Raw genomic sequence first — 20,885 nt, 5'->3', positions numbered from 1 at the left:
TCACATTTCTCTCTTCCTCTAATCTCACAAAATCTATCGTTTGGCAAAAAAAGATAACTATTTAATATAATTTTCTTTGTCAGCCAAAGAGGATGAAAAAAATATTTATTCTACCACTTCAATTCAATATAAATATTAAAAAAGAAAAAAATGGACATTAAAATAATTTCTTAAATTTTTTTTTTTTTTACTTTTTTTTTTCTCTTCCCTCACTACATGTCGTCAAGGGAAAATGATATTCGTAAATTTTATATCACGTTCTCTCTCTCTTTCTCTAAATCCCACGTTTTTTCTCTGTCCCTCAAAAATGAAAAAAAAGTAAATAAAAATCAAGTTTACCCACATTTCTCTCCTCATTTGCTCTAATAAAATTTCAAAAATTTTTCAGCCAGTGTGGGGGATATTTTCTTGTATGACCTAAATAAAGAAAATATAAAACTATTAGTGAAGCTTTGCTCAACAAAAACTCCAACAGCAAACACAACATCAAAGAGTTGGTTGAACAAATAACACAATTCTTGGCTGCTAAGTCCCACCTTAAGAGAATAACATATATAAGCCCACATGCAAACACATGAAACTCTAGAGCCTTTTCAAAAGCCATGGCACCAACAAATACTTCCAAAAAAAGAAAAAAAGAAAAAAGGAGACTTTGGATACAGTCCCTAGCTATCAATATTCTTTGACTTAAGCTTTGTTGGTTTTTAATTTTTCATTGAAGTATGAGATTTAAATAAAAATCCATGATCTGTGAGATTAATTAAAATATTACATATCAATTATACTATGGTGTGTATGTACATATAAACATGGGCACATTCATCAAAATTAACAAAAAGAAAAAGAATTATTGTACCAAAACATGGGTACATTCTTCAAAACCACAAAAAATTGAATAGATTTTATATATAATAAAAAAAAGGTACATTTTACATATAACAAATTGGTATATTTAAGAACATGTACATTTTAAGATGAAAAATTGGAAAAAAAAAATAAAACTACATGAATGGGTGCATATACGATTAAAATTTTGAAAACATTTTTTTAAAAGCTAATGGGTACAAACTTGTTCTAATTTTTTATTTATTTTTAAAATTAGTTAGGAGTTTAATAAAGGTGTGAGTATTAAAATCCTAAATCAATTATTAATTTTATTTTAAAAAATTATGTAATTGACATGTAAATTCATTATTACATTAATGTTAGGGACTTTGATCAAAATTTGAAAACTAATAAGGTTTCAGTCAATGAAGATTAGTAACTAGGGACCAAATACTAAATTTTTCCTTTAAAATCTATGTGCTTAGGCTCCGGAGTATAGGATACTCTTCACATTCTAATCCCTCAAATCATAATTTTTGTCTGACCTAAAACCTAACGATTATAAGGCTCAAAGTATCCTATGCTCAAGAACGCTATAAAAATAAAAAGTCTCATTCAACAATAGGCTAGCAACGCAGCGCAAAACATTATTTGCTTGAAAGAAGAAAGTTTATTGAGATGCAACCAATCTAACGTCACCTCTCTTCCAATATTAAAATATATCCCAACTTCAAATCTCTCACGCCATTAATAAAAAGAAAACTGGTCGTAAAATAATCCCTCATTCAACACAGTCATGAGTCCGTTATATAATGTTCATGTTTGCAACCATAGTTTCGCAGTCACTCACAAGCTCAGCTGAATTAAGTTAGCCTTGGGATTTCATGAACGTCTTTGGACTTTCTATACCCCTCTTTGTTGTCAACTGTTGGTTACTACGTATGAAAAGAGGTTCACTGTTATCACGTCATTAGGGTTCAACCATACAATATTATGTAGGATTGAACATGACATTGCAATATTAAATTAGAATATGACATAACGGTAAACTTATTTCATTTAAGTTTTTCTTCCAAATAAGAATTACGTCATTAGGACGCCCCATACAAATGGGAGAACTACCTCATGATGAGGTACCGCTCAATCACGATGGCCGTAAATGAAAGTTAACAAAACTTTGGAAAGGGAAAGATCAGGGGCCGAAAACCACTTGCATTCCTTGTTGTTTGGGTTAGTAGATATCTACATGAAATATAGAGAAGAAAGTCCACTGGTGCTGTGGTGACATAGCGATGGTTATAAATAGTTAGAGATTAAGGCAGTTAGGAACTCAAACTCATTACAAATGTGCTAAAAGCCTTATGTGTATACTTACGTGTTATAGTAAGAGTGGACAACATAATTAATATGTCTAATTTTTAATGTATATTAAAAAAAATTACGTGTTATAATTTGAATAGAAATAATAAAATCACATAACCGTGTACACTAAAAAATTACTCAACAAACTGATTGAATATACAACAAACTATATGAGGATACTGCTATATGATCTTAATCAGCTCTTCGTACAACATTAATTGTACAACAGATTGATTGTCTCACCAAATAATTCAACAGCAACAGTTGAGAAGGGCATTCAATTCAATTAAGTTAGCCTTCTTTTGATCTTGATCGACAGCTGGTTAGTACATCACACCACCATGGAAGAAATAATACGAAGACCCAATTATAATCTAATTAATTTACTGATTGAATTATCCCATGTCATAGAGATCAACTTACATGACATGTTTGCGTTCGAAGTATATTAAATTGCAATGTAATTAACTAACAGCCGAGTATGAAAAAGAAATTCTAAGATGAACGAAACTTAGAAGTTTTCTCAAGCAGATTCAAAAGTATATTAATAATATATAACCCCATAATATTAAAGATTAAACCCATCAGTTACCAAAAGAAAAGAAGGATTAAACCCGTCACTGCATGCCAATCAAACAAGCATAAAGCTCCTCAAGTTGCTTAACCTCATGATCCCCATGAGGCTGCACCTGCATGCTAGAACTTCCAACACCACCCTCATCACTACAATTAGAAGAATCAAACACTGAACAAATTACAGGATTAGGTGGAAACACTTGTACTTGTTGGTTCAAGGCCAACACAACTTCATGAGCCCTCTTAAGCTCGCCTCTAAGCCTCTCAACATCTTTCTCAAGCCTCCTCTTTTCAGCTAGGGCACTCTCCAGCTTCGCTTGGATTGCATTGTAGTTGAGCTCGAGGCTCTGCGTCTTCCACCGCGCGCGCTTGTTCTGGTACCAAATTGCAACCTGTCTCGGTGGGATTGCGAGCTGCTTGGCCAGCAGAAGCTTGCGCTCTGGTTCAAGCTTCTTGTTGAAGGCAAAGCTTCGCTCTAGGAGCTTCACTTGGTCTTGAGTTAGCCTTTTTTTGTTGTGTTGGAATTGGTTTTTGTGGTTCGAGGTCTGGAAAAAATCCATGATTTGGTTGATCTTGCTTGCGAGCTGTAGAGTTTTTATTTTTTTTGTCAAAGAGCTGTAGAGTTGTGTGATAAGCTTGGAGGTTTTGAGCTGATCTCAGTTAAATATATACAATTATGTTCTCTAATTTATAAGTATTGAAAACCTGAGAGAGACAGAGTCCACGCCCCTGTGGGTTTTCACGTGGGATGTAACCCCACCCCTCTATTTCTGCAATTTAAAAATATTATCTTTTATATATATATGATTTTTAAGTTTTTGTTAACTAATTCTTTTTTATCAAAATAAGCATTAATTCCTTTCCATAATTCTAGTGTTCTAGAATTTTTAGTTTGTGTGTAATGTTTGAATCGATGGTATAAATTGACGTGGTTGTGATTTTTTTTTGGTGTTATTCACATTTTTTTTTAATTTTTTACATATATTTTTTAATTTTCAATCTTCGTATGAATAAAAAAAAAATTAAAAGTTAAAAGCTAACAGAAAATATGTGGATAATACCACTTTTTTTTTTATATCAATTTTATGGGATGTTCCCGAAGGACCTTTTTCTCTTTTGTACGTATTACAGTGCAACAAAGACATGAAGCTAACCTATATAGTCTTTGATCAGGAGCTACTTATCAGTTATTGCCACAAATTTATATGCGACCTTTGATCATTTGATTTTTGGTTTTTTTATCTCTGAAAACACAGGACAGCCGCTTCTGCTGACTTTAGACCGATTAGCCACAGTATTCATGGATGGCGGGGTTTCCAAGTTGTTATAAATTGCCCGCCATGTCAAAAGTCCATAAGACTTCGAAACTCTTATCTCCTTCTGTTAATCCACTCCAATGTTACTTGAGTTCGTTAGGGCGTGTTTAGTATTTTTTTTTAATCCAATATTTTGTTTTTCAAACTAATGAGTAGCTTTTTATTGACTACATGAGTGCAAAATAGTGCAATAAGAGACTTCAATAAACTTTTATGAGTGACATATACGTAGGCGGAGTTTTGAACTTGAAATATTGCATTCTTATTTTGGTTGGTTAATCAGTTTAACAAGAGATTTGAACTCAAATTTTATCTTTTTTTTTAGTTTAAATTCATAAATATGTCATTTCAAAGAGAAGAGCATCATCAATTAAAATTCATACGATGCTGTGACCTCTGGGCCTCTAAGAGCAACTCCAGCCCATGCCCAATGGACTGGCACCAAGTGAAGAAAATGGACTGGCACCACATTTTTCTGCTCCAGCCCGTGCAATTGACTGGCACCCAGCCCGTGCCAGTCAACAGCCCAGCCCAAAATGGACAGACCCATTCCCCGGTCTGTTTCTTGGCGCGTGCAACACACGCGGGTTGCGGGGCGAGTAGCCGACAGGCGTTGCAGGCGGCGGGGCCCGCGTGCAGGCCAACTTGCAGTCGTCCGGGAATGTGCTACGTGGCCACCTTAGAGCCGTTGGATTTCCAACGGCTAGTTTTTGTAGGCCGTTGGATTTCCAACGGTAAAAAAAATTTAAATTTAAATTTTAAATTGGACCGTCCGATCACAGATCAACGGTCCACGTTTATTTCACCAAAAATTAAAAAAAAAAAAAAAGGCCCAACGGTCAGAAATTTGACCGTTGGCCACGTGGCAGCGTGTTGGCTGTTGGATTTGATTATTTTTCAAATCCAACGGTCCAGATTAATTACAACATTAAAATTTATTAAAAATTAATTAAAAAATGTCAAAATTTTTTTAAAAAATACAGAAAAATTTTAGTGTGAGGATGGATGTAGGGATGTAGGGTTTATATGGACAAAAAAAAAAAGAAGATGAGGTTCTGGACAATGCCACGTGGCACTACGTGATTGGTTGAAAATCTTAGCGGAAATCTATTAAAAAAATAGTACGTTCGGATAATGACACGTGGCGTGACGAGATTGGTTAAAAATCTTATTGAAATCTTGCCTAAATTATTGTAAACAGGAAGTGACACGTGGGTTGTCGGGATTGGTTGAAAATCTTAGCGGAAATCTATTCAAAAAATAGTACGTTCCGATAATGACACGTGGCGTGACGAGATTGGTTAAAAATCCTATCCGAAATTAAAACTATTTTTTTTAAATTATTTTATAAAAAAATTATTTAATATTTTAAATGGACTGGGTGCCAGCGCATTTTGTAGGGGTGGAGATCGTTTGTGCCAGCGCATTTTTAGACTAGGTGCCAGCACATTTTTTTTTGGGGTGGAGATGCTTTGGCCTATTACTGTTCATTGAGTCTGTTACTGTTCAATTAAGTGGATAAATGGGCTGGGTGCTGGCACAAAGTGGATAGGGGTGGAGTTGCTCTAACCAAATTCTGTAGTCTTACTATGTTATATATCTTTCGTATAGCATCACCCATTTGAGTTGTTATCTTTCATATTATTCAATTGTAAACTTTGATGGCATGTTTACCTAACGGGAATAGAAGAGAATGGGAATTGCACTACTTTCAAGGGATTCCGGTGTTGGTAGATTCCGGTGTTTACCAACACTGGCGGAATGAAAGTGTCAGTGTGGCCCATCTAAAATGGGGAATCAAGTTACTGGTTTTCCCAGAATTGGACTACCGAACAATAGGTGGTATTCGAACTCCTGGAGAAAGCATCCATCTGGAATCAACTTTTTTTGCCCAATATACCCTTATCTCCTTCTTCCTTCAATCTCTGTCTCTGCTCTCTCTGTCAAAGGAAGATTTAGCAGGTTTCATGGCCTGCGGGATTATGGTTTCATGACCAAAATCAGAAGGGAAGAAGATGAGAATTTTGGAATTTCAATTTTGATCATTCGTCGGCAACAACTAAAATCTCTTTGATTCATCCCCGACTCGATCTCGTGTGTCAGTGGTGACCCAAATTAAACATTTACAAAATCAAGAACAAATGAAGATAGAGGAATTTGTAGGGGATGGAGATAGAGCAAGGGGAAGCGGTTGGTGGTGACTGGAAAGGCTATGGCTATAGGGTAAGGAAAAGAGATGGGGTAGGACAGAGGGTCACGATAAAAATGAAAAGAATGGGGAAGATAGAGATGGGGCAGGAAAGGGTCTCAATAAAAAAATGAAAAAAATGAAAAAATGAAAAAAAAGTTTTACTAAAGAGAAACTATACTCTCTACTATAAAAATAAAAAAATAAAAAAGTTTAACTAAAAATAATTAGCTTATAAATTAGATTAGTTACACTAGGGGTATTTTAGTAATCATGCTAATTTTCATTCCGATTCAAGTGAATTAGTAAACAGTTTATATGAATCGATCTCATTCTTACTCCGATTCCAAACAGTTTTAGTACGACTTCAATAAGAATCTAATTTTGTTTCCTCTTTAATCTAATTCCTCCTCAATTCAATTCCCTTCAATCTGATTATGGATTAGTAAACACGCCCTGAGAGTTCTCCTATACTTTTTTGCGGATTCCAATTTATTAATTTTTAGGACCATTTAGTACTACTATCTAGTGGTATTCCTCTTCACTTGTAAGTGAGAGGTTTTAAATTCGATTCTTGACGAAGGCGAATTTGAACCACATTTGCTAGCCCATTGTGAAGCTAAGCTAACCTTCCTCCATTGAGTGTAGATAATATCGTTTGTTAAAAAAAATTACTAATTTTTAAGGTTATTTTTTATGGAATATTATAACCTTGCATGAAATCTAGTACTTTCTCCAACGTATTGATATCTCTATGTTAAAGTACAGATTAAGGGATTTGGATCCTATTAGGATCCCTTTGTGATCCTCACATCCTATTCGTTCATCGTACATTGTGCGACAATGAATCATTTTGAATTTTTTTTAATTTAAAATTAAACACAAACAGTACTTAATGAAAACTGACAATACGATGTATGATGAACGGATATGATACGAGGATCCCCAGAATCCTCACAAAGAATACCCGAAGAGGATCCTCATTCCAAATGAAGAAGTACACAACAACGTGGAAATTAAGCAACTTGTTTTTGCTGAAAAAACATAAAATATCTTATACATTGCTTTTAACACCAAATGCAATGGTTGGATAAAAGCTTAAAATTTAAGCTTTATCACCCTCTTTCCTATGCATTTCCAATCATTGGACTAAAATAAGCTACGAGGAGAAAATTTGGTTTTGGGATTGATTATGCCCATAAATTGAGCCAAGGATACAATGCGGGCCTACCACTGCCCTTGAACGCGTTGGCTTTTGCTTCACATGTGGCACACTTACGAACCTCACTTCTGCTACACAACAAAGCCTGACAGTTGGGTCCCAGCATTGACTGCTTTGTCTTCCACTTACGACGAGCCTAATGACTCTTTTTTTTAATCCAACGGTTGGCGATTTTGAATCGTTGGTTGATCTAACGCTCCAGATTCATAGAAAAAATCTTTTATAATTACCTTAAATCTAATGGCTAAGATTGAATATGAGAAAATGTAACAGTAAAATGAATTGGGTCCAATGGCCAACAATAAAAAAATATATTTAAGTCGAAATTCACATCAAAACTCTATAAATGCCTATGTATTTGTTCAAACATCCACACGAAATTCACTATAAATACTCTATAAATAATATATAAATACCTAATTTTTATGTGTTTCATTTGTAGAAAGGGTTTCATGATGTTCCATGACTTTCGTGTTTCATGTGGTGCATATGTGTATGAACCTGTGTTTAAGAATGAGACAGGTTGACTGATTTTTTGTTATTCGGAATATAAATATTTTTAGGTGAAAGTATTCATAAAAATAAAATTAGGATAATCTATATAAATTTCACCCTTGAAAAGGTTGCCAAGAAAAAATTAGGTTAAATTTTCTTTTAATAATCTCATTTTTAGCCATAATCATTAAGGGGGTGTTTGTTTGCCCTCACTAAGTGAGACTGGACTAGACTGGATTAGGTGTTAGTGTAGTCCCATGTTTTTTAGAGGAAGCGACTAGCTTTAGTGGGATTAAACCTCACTCGCCTCGACTATGGGGCTCGCTAGATAGTCTTAGCGAGACCCCCCAACCACCACCGGATTGCTAGGACCCTTCTTTTCTGCCGCGTTATCCTACTCGACTCCTCGCTCTGCTCGACTCCACATCCTGCTTGATAACCTCGCCGAACCATCCTAGGACCACCGCCGCGTCCTCGTAAATCACGGCTTCCTTTGCCACTTTCTCTTCTTAGTTTTCTTCAGTTTTGTTTTGAAGATTCGTGAAATTATTACTGGGTTTTGATAGATTTTTGTTTTTGATCGATTTGTGGGTTTGATTGATTTCTCATATTTGATTGGTTTCTGGGTTTTGATTTTTGGATTTTGATTGCTACCCATTTGTTTTCAATTTATCTGCTATTTTTCATTTTATGAATTGAAATACAAAGTTGTTCTATGTAAATTCTAATATGTTTTGTTATTACTCATTAATTTCGTATATGATCTTACCCAATTAATTAGTACCTTTTACATTAAGGCTTATGGTAGTCTTACGAAAATCCAACGAATTGAGTGGAACTGTCGGTGAGGGTGAGGGTGAAACAAATGTTCAAGAAATCTTATACAAGGCTCGTTCATCTTCTAAACTGCAAATTTGGTTCTATTTTCTATCAATTTGAGTCGATGAAAGTTTGATAATTCTCCAAGTTGTAGAAGCACCTGCAATTCGTGAAGAAGAAGAGGGCTATGCCCTTTTATTTTTCCATATATTCATTTTGATATTTTTAATAGAAAATAAATTAAGATATAATAATAATAATAATAATTTATTGTTAGTCTAGCTTCTTAGTCTGACACTGCACCAAACGCTTCATTAAACTAGTCTAGCTTAGTCTAGTCGAAGTCAGTCCAGCTTAATCCCTGGAGTTAGTCCAGTTCGAGACAGTCCGGTGCAACAAACGCATCCTAAAGGATTAAAGCTGTTTCTAAATTATAACTTAAAATTTCAAGTTTTAACCCATGCGATTACACATAGTCTAAATCAGGAGATTCGAGAGTTTAAAAGAAAAAATGGCCGCCGGCCCCCGTCTTTGGGTCGAGCTAGATTTGACCATCAATCTCAATTAACCAAGAGAAGATGACCCTTAATTTAGTCTTTACCTGCTGTCTTGATCTGTAAAACTAGTGACAGAAGATTCTGAGGATGACACATTAGCTAGTGCAGAAGTTTAGTAGGGGACATAAAAACATATATATTTGCATCAAGAGATTAACAAGATGTATAATTCCACTAAGCCTTGAAAATTGACTACATTGATCAATTTTTAATTTTAGGGACCATTTTGATGTCGTAGATCAATTTTAGGGACCATTTTGATGTCATGGGCTAATTTCAAAGACCATTTGTGAGAAGGAAAAAAATAAAAATAAAAAGACTTATGGGACCCATTTATGTGCCACATCAGCACTTAACGGAATTTTTAACATAATTGTGACAAAATGACCACATTGATTTGCGACACCTATTTTTAGGAACTACATTGATTGATTTTCAATTTTAAGGACCATCTTGAATGTGAGGGTCAATTTCTGAGACAATTTGTGATAAAAACCCATTAAAGAATTAAAAGTTCATAATTAACCTATCGTTACTTTTATTCAATAATTATTGTTTACGAGAGACGACTTTCTAATTTATTTCAACAAAAGTAGAGACTAAGTGCCATTAAACGAAATATAGCGGTGTGTTAGTTCGAAGTATCACAGTTTGTATAGCTTCTGCAAGTTGTTCAAGTTGATCATGACTACATGGGTTTGGTTGAAATCAAACCCTTAATATGTTTCTCCTAATTTACGGTGCTTCCATTCCAGATAAAGGTACTGTAGTCAAGAGGCTCTCCACGACTTTTGCAGCGTCACGTAATTGGACTTGAAAATAAATCTGTCGTGAAGCCAGAGCGTGAGATAGTTTGATGGATACGTCTTCATCTATAGTGGCTATCTGAAAATGTCGAGACCATGCAACTGGATTGCAAGCAGCAATTTTGACCAACATGCATGTATGTTTAGTAAATTATTGTCCTTTGATTGCACTATATTCTATAAGTAGGGTCACTTAGGATTGGCCCTAATGCCACCATATATGGGATGTGATATGATTGATTGAAGAATTCTGCTTGCATCTCTATCTTTGTTACTTTGCCTCAACATTTTGAAGAAGTTATCGCAACAAACCTGTATACGTACATCATCCACTCGTAACGTCCCTCTCAGTTTCTGCTTGCATCTCTATCTTTGTTACTTTGCCTCAACATTTTGAGAAGTTATCGCAACAAACCTGTGTACGTACATTATCCACTCGTAATGTCCCTCTCAGCCTTCAAGTAAGTTAACGTGAGGTTATCTATATAATTTTATAAAGATGAGATTACTTGGGGAGATATTATTAGTATTCTAAAAACTTTATCATATGTATTTCTCTTGTTCTTCACGTGTAATTTGTTGTGTTAGTAACAATTTCCAGTTTTATTTTTAAAGATAACACATAACATTATTGTGATAAAGTTGGTGTTTATTGTGAAAAAGTTGGTGTTTATGTCCAAATTTTTTATTACACTGTCAAATTAGATTTTTTTGAATGGATCGATACGATTGCATTACTAAATCATCATTCAAATTAATGGTTTACAGGTACACGCCCGTTTTTTAATTGTACAATAGAGTAATCCATTCAAATTTAGAATACTCACTCAAAACCAATTGATAACAGGTAGGAAAACTCAGGCAAACACAAATTATTATATTAAGTATTTTAAGAGCATCATAGATCAATCCGTTAGAATATCCCACTCAAAACCAATTGATAATAAGTAAGAAAACTCAAGTTAGCACAAATCATTATAGTGGCTTATGAATTCCAGTCCTATCCCATTTACAATCTATTGGATATAATCCAGCTGCGTCATTTCAAAGGTTTTAGCAATTAACTTAACCCTAATTGACAATTAACAAAGAAGCTCAATATATAGTCACAGATTATGACATAATGCTTGGAATTTTTTTGTAGTGATGCTTCCATTAAACTCTAGGAACATGCATTACTACCAATTATCGGTATATGGTCAACTAACAGGAAGTTTGACAATGTACACCAAAAATTAGATGAGTAAATTCACATTTAGACCAAATTAAATGAATAATTCAGCCAAAAAAATCATAAATAAATCGTACACCAAATGGTTCCTATTGTATACGTTTTATCAGTGTGATTCTGTCGTTTGGAGGGTTACAAACACTTCCCCACATCTCTTATATTTTATGGTTTTTGGTGGTTGGAACTTTATCCCCGGTCCTTTTACGATGCACCAAACATTAGGGTTTTCAGTGGAAACATTTATTGTACTACGACTTACGTTGCTCATTCAATGTTTTATTATCCGAGTCTGAGTGCATGCATGAACTTTGCCAAGCCGTCACACCACGACACTGTTTTGACCCACCACCGCAACCCACCCGGCCACCAGCAGCGACCTTTGATTTCTATATTTTTCTTCTTTTTTTTGGCATTTTTGTTTTGGGGTTAGTGCCTTGGTGGTCTGTTATTGGCTAAACCATTGATTTGAACGACATGCACTACTCGAGCCAGGGTGAGCCATATATGGAAACGCATATAGCAGGAACAACTTACAAGATATGTGTACATTATAATGATATTTTGTATCAATGAAAGGAGGACATGTAAACAAAAATTTATAGATCATTTTATTGTATTGACATGAAACATCACTGTTGCGATGTCCTAATGCCGGCCTATGGTCGTTCTCTATCATATATGGAGGGTAGACCTGGCACTCGTGTCGTGTTTTCCATGTTCGTGTCGTTTTCGTGTCATAATTGATATCTTAACGGGTCGCGTCGTGTAACACCCGTTAAAATAAACGGGTAAAATAACCCGACCCAAAATCGATCCAATAATATTAACAAGTAATATGACCCGACCCGTTACCCGTTAAAGAAAATATATTTTAAACTAATAAATAATCAAATGAAAAACATAATACTAAATAAGTATATACATACCATATTGTCATATCCAAAACATAAAAACACAATTTTCTTTTAAGTATATATTTACATACCCAAAATAAGAGCATAATAAAAAAGAGAATTGTTATTAGCACTTCAAAAATCACATTCTATACTCCAAACTTTATATATTAGGAAATAAAAAAAAAATACTCTTGTGAGAAGTGTAGAATGAGATTTTTGAAGTGCCAATAATACTTTCCATAAAAAAAGCACTAGAACATTACAAAATACCATAGCCTTACAAGCTGCAGGTCAACAGGATTTGGAATCATAAACCCACATGTTCTTCACTAACCCCGATCTCCCTTTTCGTATCCTCTCTCTGATCGAACTCTCTCTAGACCTCTTTCTTTCTTTCCAATTCGACAAGATATATAAATACGCATCCCCATTCTAGGCTTCCCAAAATCCATATCCTCATCCTTTTTTAACCTCTAAATTCCCTCCCCACAATGAATCTAAATCAACATCATCAGGCAATTCAAAGTACAGTAAAACTTTGTTCTTGCAGAGATCGATTAAAGTAGTAACGGAACTTAAAATGAAAAAGCAGTAACGAAACTTATTCATGAAATAGCCAAAGTCTTACATATTTTTCATCCAAGTAAATAGCCAAATTAAGAGGCAAAATCGAACCTGGAATGGAATCTAGATAATGGAGATGCGGAGATGCAGAGATGCAGAGATGTAGAGACGACCAGAGATGACAAGGATGATTTCGTCCACTGCACGAGGGAGGAGAAAAGAGAGACTGATAGAGGCTACCGGAAGAACTGAACATACGGCGGGAGAGAAGGGCTAGGAAAAACAGACGGCGGGATCGGGAGAGAGGGTTACGGGAGTGGGGAGAGAGAAAGGGATTAGGGCTTTTGTTTTGATTAAATTGAAAAATTGGAAAATAATGGAATAGAGAAGGGGTTTTTTTGTCCAAAAAAGTTCTAATAATATAAGTGAAATAGAATCCAACAGTACATATTTACTCTCATTTATCTTACGGCTGTTATTTAAGTATAGTCTTTAATAGTTTTTTAATTAATGTAGAAGTGTAAAAAATGTAGAAAATATATATAAACGTTCATAATGACAAGCTTTACAACTTTCGTGAAGAGCTTAACTTTGAAATTCGTCATTATAATCATATAAATCATAGATCAAAATTTAACAGTTGATTGTTGTTTACATTTACGCTTCATTTTAAAAAATAAATAATGACTAAATTAGTCTTTAATAGTTTTTTAATTAAAATTTATCCTAGTAATGATAATAAGGAACTCTCATAATAAAAATAAATAATGACTAAATTTTTTTTTTAAACTTATATAGAATAATAATACAAAACTATATATTTAATATAGAATATATTGTATATATTAATATGGCTATTGTATTTTATAATAAATCTTGTAGTAGTTAAACTTTAAAATTATCAAAATAATTTTTTTTTCTTAACGGGTCGAAACGGGTTACCCACGTGTATAACCGTTAAGAACCTGTTATTAATGGGTTCTTAACAGCTCAACGGATAATGATCCAATTAATTATCGTGTTGATCCGAAACCTGTTATTTTCATATCGTTTCTGAAACTGCTGGGTCTTTATAGAGGGCATTTGTTTTGTGAGAAAGAATATATAGACTAGGAGGGAAGGAGAGGAGTTAAAACTTAGAAAACATAGTGGTGTGTGGTTGGTTGTGTAGGGTAAAATTAGGATATGTATACAAATGATTATGGATTGGATTTAGTAAGGATGCTGCAGACATTATTATTATTATTATTATTATTATTTATTTATTTTTAAGAGTACGTATGTATAAAAAAGGGTTTAACAGCAACAATTGATAATACTTGTGGTCCTTACTTGATTTAACGACCACTATTTTCTATCTGATAATATAATTACCTGGCTAATAACATAAAATCACGTCACTTTACAAATATTGAAATACATTTCCTTAAGCCAATTTTACCGAGCTGGAGGCCAACCGTGTCAGTAATGTTAGGGAGACAAAATTTGCAAATTAAATGATGTGTCACCAATAAGAAATGAACACATTTATCAACATTAAATAATTCAATTATCAACATCCATGTCATTTAGTTTACAAAATTTTGTCTACAAATTTAGTCTCTATAACATTACTCCAGTTCAAATAGGGGCTGTCATAGGAGAGAGAGATAAAACGAAAGAGGGAGAGAGAGAAAGGAGAATGACAGAAGTGTTGGTCGCGCGGAGTGGGTCAATCAGCTCTTCTCCTCGCACGCTTGGGCCTTCAAGTGACCGGACCTTCTTCGGTAACCTCGAAGACCCTTTGGGCCTGGAGTTTTAGCATTATTGTCTCGTCTCTCTTTGGGACTAGTTCCGAGTCTTCTTATGACCTTTGATCATTTCGGCACAAACAGAGGCCTTCCAGTTTTATCAATGTGGAGGCCACAAGAGGGCCTGGCCACCTGCGTGCATTACTCACAACTTTTTAAATCTTATTTGTGTGATCGACGCTCAAAATTGCACCAAGTATCACTCTGATTTTAATTTAATCTAAGTAAACCAATTTTTCGACTGAATTTGTCAATTATGTGATGTGTCACAATTAAAAAATAAGTAAGTTAATCAATACTTAAGCAATAATTCAATCATCAATAACCACGTCATATGATTTAAATAAATGATCACCCTAGCATTATCCTTTCTTGAAACTTAAAATTTCAATGAAAAAATCTCTAGCTAGTGTACCACCTAGCAATGAGTGGTATGAAAAGTGAAAATGAAATTCATTGTTTACAAATTAATGAATTGGAAATAATATATTTAAATAATTGTGAAAATCAAACTCAACGGTAACTCCTGATACTATATAGCATTGAAGCCGCCGCCTAGTTCTTTCCTCAAATTTACCTAGGAACTATTTATCAAACTATTTTAACTTTGCATTTAGCTAGTGTCTCGGAACATTAGTTCTAAATCTTTCCAGCTGAAATGGCCAAGCCTGGTGTTTTGTTAGGGTTCTTGCAAATGCTATTCCGGGTGGCTTTGTGAAGGCCAATGACTCTGTCAAGACCAACAACTAATATTAAATTGTTCATAACTTGTTCAATTTCAAGAGATTTTCCCATGAACCAGAATATACGCCACCAAGTATCATAATTCAAGCGGAAAGTATAGCTTTCAATGTTTCTCATGAAGTACCGGGTTGTATTTCGGCTACCCTGCAAAATTTCTCCAATTTCAAATGTCTAAAGAGGAAGTATGCTTGAAACAATTAAATTGGATTGAATTCTCACAAGCAAATCTGTTCATCATCCGATCTAGTTATGTCAGTTCCAGAAGTCACAGATCCACTCTAATCAGCTGAATACCAAGAAAAATAAAATTTGGTTTCAGTTCGATTCGATTGGATCCCAGAAAAACCATCAGTTTCGTAGTGCTAAAGAATTGAATGCATGCATTTAAAAACGAAAAAGAAGGTGCAACATATAAGCAAGGAACTGATGGGATGCTAAAAAGATGAGAAGAAATCATTGAAACACTTGCTTGGTGATGAACATTTGCTTACATTTTCATCTTTCATAAAAACAAAACCTGTTCCTGCCACATCTAACAAAACCCTAGGGTCAGGTCATGATAATAATATTATATTAAAGCGTCACCAAGTCTTTTTTTCACGAAAAACATCTTCGAGCCATTCCCAAACTAAACTTCCATCAATACGATATAAGCAAGTAGCAGCAACAGCAGATTACTATGGAAATAAAACCAAACCAACCATCGACGCTTTATGAATTTTGATTCTTCACTCACAATATACTAATTGCCAAGCGGCGCCCCTCCTTCCTCCTGAACGTTCACCAGCTCATATTCCACTAAAGAGAGATTGTTATCCTCCTTGACTTCAAAGTCTGCAGGTTCAGTGACCTCAATACGTCCCCATTTATCAACTGCTAGCCTCATCGATCCCTTGAACATGTCAATCCTTGCATTGCGGAGAATTACAGTTGCACCAAGCTTCATCAAGTCAACTGGGCAAACAACAAGGTAAAACAAGATACACTAAACGGGAATAATCATTTCAGCAAAACACATTTATTAAGAAACAGCGAAACTGCACTCAGTTGTATGATAACCTTCATAGAATTTTACAGTAAACGAAACTCCAACTTATACATGTTCGCATCATATACAAAAGAAAAGTTGCGATACAGTGAAATTTATTTCCATTACATTTTTCTACACAATGTGCAAAATTAATTAGATTAATATATTAGTTCAAGTAAACATAAGGTAGATTGATCAAAGTATCAACATAACTTTACAATAAGGGTACCTTACATCAAGATGACAAGATGCCTGTCTCTAATTGATGAAGGATCTATGTGAAGTGCAAGAATTGCTCATCTCTTAAGCCTAATTTCCTAAACTATATTTCTAAGTTGAACAAACTCAATTACTAAAATCCAGAACATCAAATCTCCATCATCTCAAAAGAAGATTCCACAGAGGTCCCGTCCCAATAAATAAGGTCTCTGTAGAAATCATTCCATTATACTTTTCACAGTACTTAAACGAGACAAAGTACTACTAAATCTCATCAAATTCAAAAACATTAATCACAAGACAATATTCTTGGTTTCATATGCTTTGCACGATATGTAGAATCAACAAAATAACATAAGAAGAGCACCTAATCTCCAAACTTCATTTCGCCAAACATTTAAAGAAACACGTCAATGCACCTATTCTTAATATTCTCTTCCTTTATGATTTCAACACCCTGTTTGTTCTACCTTACCCATATCAAGTCCACCAAATTATTGAGCATAAATCTATTTTATTTATTTAGATTTCTTTACATAGTTTAAATTTTTTAAAGCACCACTGTCAACAGATATTCTAGAAACAAAAGCAAACTAAGGGCCTGCTTGGAAATGCTTCTCTTCTAAGCACTTTCATTGTGGGTCAATTAAAATTTTTGATCAAAAATCAAGTGTTTCCTAGAAAAGCACTTGAAGGTATTCCGCGAGGAAGCACCTGCTTGGTGCCACTCCAGAAATAAAAAAATACAAACCATAATCAATTTCACCTTCTTTTGCCAAACAGTGCCAGCATAAAACTTAACAATGCAGACAAAACCTTATCCCACTAAGTGGGGTCGCTGTATGAATCCTAAAACTTAACAATGCATAAAGCATCTCACTTCATTCAAACCTGTTAAAACATCACCAAATACCGGCAAAAAGAATAAACAATGCACAACTCTTAACTTTTCTTCAATAATTTCGAAAGATGTTAAAAAAAGCAATAACTAATAAGTAGATTTCTATAACTAGCATAGATAATTGTTGCAATTTTTTGCACACAAGATTAACAATTAGGTTCATCTGAAATTTTTTACAACGAAATGAAGCCGCATACAATGTGCATAGCCTACTTAATGTCTAAAACCATTTTCTCTAATTCATTTGAGTTTCTCTTTTCTTCAGTAACTCAAACCATCAAAAGCAATTAATCCTAATGCACCCTTTCTTTCTGGCACCCTATCCCATTTTCCAGCAACCAATACAGAAACAAATAAATCAGTAAACAAAAACATACCCAAAAAAATATGTACACACAGCAACACACAAATGAATCAAACCAATCAGACAAATAAAGTCAATTTCTCACAACCCAGACAAACAAAACATATAAATCAACTTTCCCAAACAAACAGTAAGAAAAAGCCCCAATACCTTGATCGTTCCTGGCAGTGAAGAGAATGGTCCCAGTCTCGTCCCCAATCAAGCACTCAGAGATTCGAGTCTGGCGAAGGTGCTGCGACACCGATCGGCCCTTCTGCAGCACAGGGTTCGAGCTCAGGACCTTGGCGACGAGCGTGTGGCCGCTGGTCTCCGGCTTGAGCAACTCGACCTTGGTGAACACGGGCTTCCTGAGACCAGGCTTGGCATTGCTCTGCTGGGGTGTCTGAGACGGTGCCGTTTTGGTGGACGTCGACATGGCTTCCAAGTCCAAAAACCCTAAACCTAACCCTAAAATCGAAAGTCCAGGGGAAATGGATTTGTATGTGTTTTGATCTCTCTGTGCGACTCTCGCTCTCTTCTCTGCTTGGCGTTTTGGTGTGCTTTTATTTCTGCTATTGACTTTCTTACTTGACCATAAAAGAAAATAAAAAAATAAACATAAAGGCTTTGTGACGTTTCGTTTTCTACCATTTAACTTGTGACTCGTTCTTAATGTTACAATCCAATGATATTTTTTTTTTTTTTAAATGAAAATTTTTAAATTTAATTCTCAATAAAAACGAATTTAAATCATATTATTATTAGATCCTTAAGAGATTAAGTCTATTGTTTATTATTATTTTTTTTAATAGATACTTCTGCTTGTTTAAAAAAAAAAAAAAAAAAAAAAAAAAAACTCGTGACTCGCTAGTTGTTGTGACTAGTGAGTCTCAGTTCGTGGGGTTTGTGACTCTTCCGCTACCGCTCACCTTTAGGCTTGTTTAGTATTTGGGCCTAATTTGAAGCCCAATATTGCAACCAATTTAGAGTCCAAGGGGTATCCTCTTTTTTTTTTTAACTTTTATTGGAGCCCAAGGAGTCCTTATCATCAAGAAAGTTGACCCACACCCCCGAGGCCCCAACTCCAAGTCTACATTTATGAATTTAAATTCTGTGTGTTACAAGAAGATGTTTTGGTTTGCAAGTAGTGGTTTGTTCAGATGGTTAGGGTAATTTTCTTCAACTTATTGTGTTTAGGGTATAAATCTTTCTTCATCTCCTTAGTGTAGTTTTGAGTAGAAAAAATCAGAAAGATGATTTGATTTTACTATCAACAAGGAGAGGTATTCGAACATAGAACTTTTTTTTTTTTTTTTTTTTTTTTGGGGGACAGAAGAACTTCTGTTAATGTAGAATTGGGAAGTGAAGAGAATGGGCTACTGGGCAACACCTAGGTTAACCTAACCTAATATCATGAAAGTTGATAGTAAAATTAAATGACAATATAAAGTATAACTAAACTTTTTTATAAATACATATAAGATTCCTTAATTATTCGATATAAGATTTACACTCTCAACACGATTATGTCGAAATTTATAACGTTTATCACTAAGATCAACTCCAACCCTTGGACCCAAACCCAAATATTTAGGTCTACCAAAAGACAAAATTTAGTTTTATGAACCGTGAATGTCACCGATAACGCATGACCTAAATTTCAGGACGTAAAGTCTATTAGTTGTTGTGGATTGGTTTTAACCCTAATTTTTTATTTTTTTGTAACTTTGAGTTATGTTATCTTAATTTAATTTTAGAATATTTTAACCTAAAAAAAAAAAATTAAATCCAACAAAATTTTCTAAACCGAACAATTCACACCAAGTTCCAACCAACCACTCAACCAATTTATTTTTTACCGTTGAATCAAAATCCTTAAATTGCCAAAAATGAACTTAATTTGGACCTTTGATCCTCAACGGCCAAAAATCGAAAGACCATTGAGACCCCTAAAATGTAAACGGTTTGTATCTACGCCCCTTGCTAATTGGGGCCCAGCTGTTGACCAATATAATTCATTAGCAGCGTTGCTTTTGAAAAAATGTGGAGCCCCCAAAAATTTAGGTTAGCCGAATTTGAATTTCAAAACCAATTTTTTTGAATTTATGTCTCCCTATTGAATTGCAAGTTTAAACCCAAATATTGGGTTTGAGTCTCCCTCCTAAAGTTGGTCTAATGAACAGCTGTAAGGCACTGAAATTTCACACACAGTTTCATAAATCAACCAGTAGCATTTTTGAACATTGTGAAATTAAACAAAACAGTAATCACGTGCATACATCGTTTTTGATAAGTGCACTAAAGAAATGTTAGGAAAACTTCGTCAAAAGTGAGACTCTCTGTTATATTATCGTTTTTGCACAATGTATTATAATGTTGATACGAGAATTATGTTAAAAAAAATAAAATAACAAAAAATTCATAAATAATCTTACTTTTAAAGAAATCTTCTTAACATTTTCCACGTCAACTAATGAATAATATTATTTTGTGCACTCGCCGTTGTGCGTACGTTTTTTAATCGCACGATATTAGATTTGTTAAATGGGGCCGTTACGTCTGGCGTGAGGCGTGGAGGTTGCTGTCGTTTGTCGGGTAAAAAGTCATAAAGGACGGGCTGCAAATGCCATCACTGTCATGTGTGTGGATTGGACTTCCCCAAATAAAGCCCAATTAAAGGAAAGTATAAACCCTAGCTAGCAGCCGACCAAACAACGAAGTGGCCACACAATTATATAAATTCGAAAGAAGGGTGCCCCTTCGATGCCCTGAAACCTTATCTCTTGCATCCAAGATTTAGATCTGACGTTGCAAACTTGAAGAAACCTTTCTCTCTCTTTCTCAGTTTATATGCAGGTGTTTATGTTTCTTTGAAGGCATCTGCGGGGGACGAGATGGTACATCCTTGGCCAGAGTATTTTTCCCCGGGTCATCAATCACTGCAAGTCACTGGTTTGGAGGACGACGCAGAAGTTGCAGATTCATGGAAGATTCCCGACTA

At 34.7% G+C, this 20,885-nt stretch overlaps 2 protein-coding genes across 2 annotated transcripts; both read right to left on the bottom strand.

Moving 5' to 3' along the window:
- Positions 1 to 2,705: 2,705 nt before the first annotated feature.
- LOC137742806 (homeobox-leucine zipper protein ATHB-52-like) lies at positions 2,706 to 3,434 on the bottom strand. The gene has a single exon (XM_068482759.2). It carries the CDS (start codon positions 3,321 to 3,323, stop codon positions 2,805 to 2,807), a length of 519 nt encoding a protein of 172 aa, XP_068338860.1. The 5' UTR covers positions 3,324 to 3,434; the 3' UTR covers positions 2,706 to 2,804.
- Positions 3,435 to 15,834: 12,400 nt separating this feature from the next.
- Positions 15,835 to 18,456, bottom strand: LOC137742300 (uncharacterized protein At4g28440). The gene is made up of 2 exons (XM_068482131.2): positions 18,056 to 18,456; positions 15,835 to 16,345 (listed from the first exon to the last, which is right to left on the bottom strand). Exons 1-2 carry the CDS (start codon positions 18,318 to 18,320, stop codon positions 16,134 to 16,136), a joined length of 477 nt encoding a protein of 158 aa, XP_068338232.2. The 5' UTR covers positions 18,321 to 18,456; the 3' UTR covers positions 15,835 to 16,133.
- Between the last annotated feature and the right edge of the window lie 2,429 nt (positions 18,457 to 20,885).

The sequence above is a fragment of the Pyrus communis genome, chromosome 11 (genome assembly GCF_041283825.1).
Source record: "Pyrus communis isolate YQ-2024b chromosome 11, ASM4128382v1, whole genome shotgun sequence".
In the NCBI taxonomy this organism is placed as follows: Eukaryota; Viridiplantae; Streptophyta; class Magnoliopsida; order Rosales; family Rosaceae; genus Pyrus; species Pyrus communis.
The sequence above is the reverse complement of the archived record's forward strand: the minus strand, read 5'-3'. Positions and strand labels throughout refer to the sequence as shown.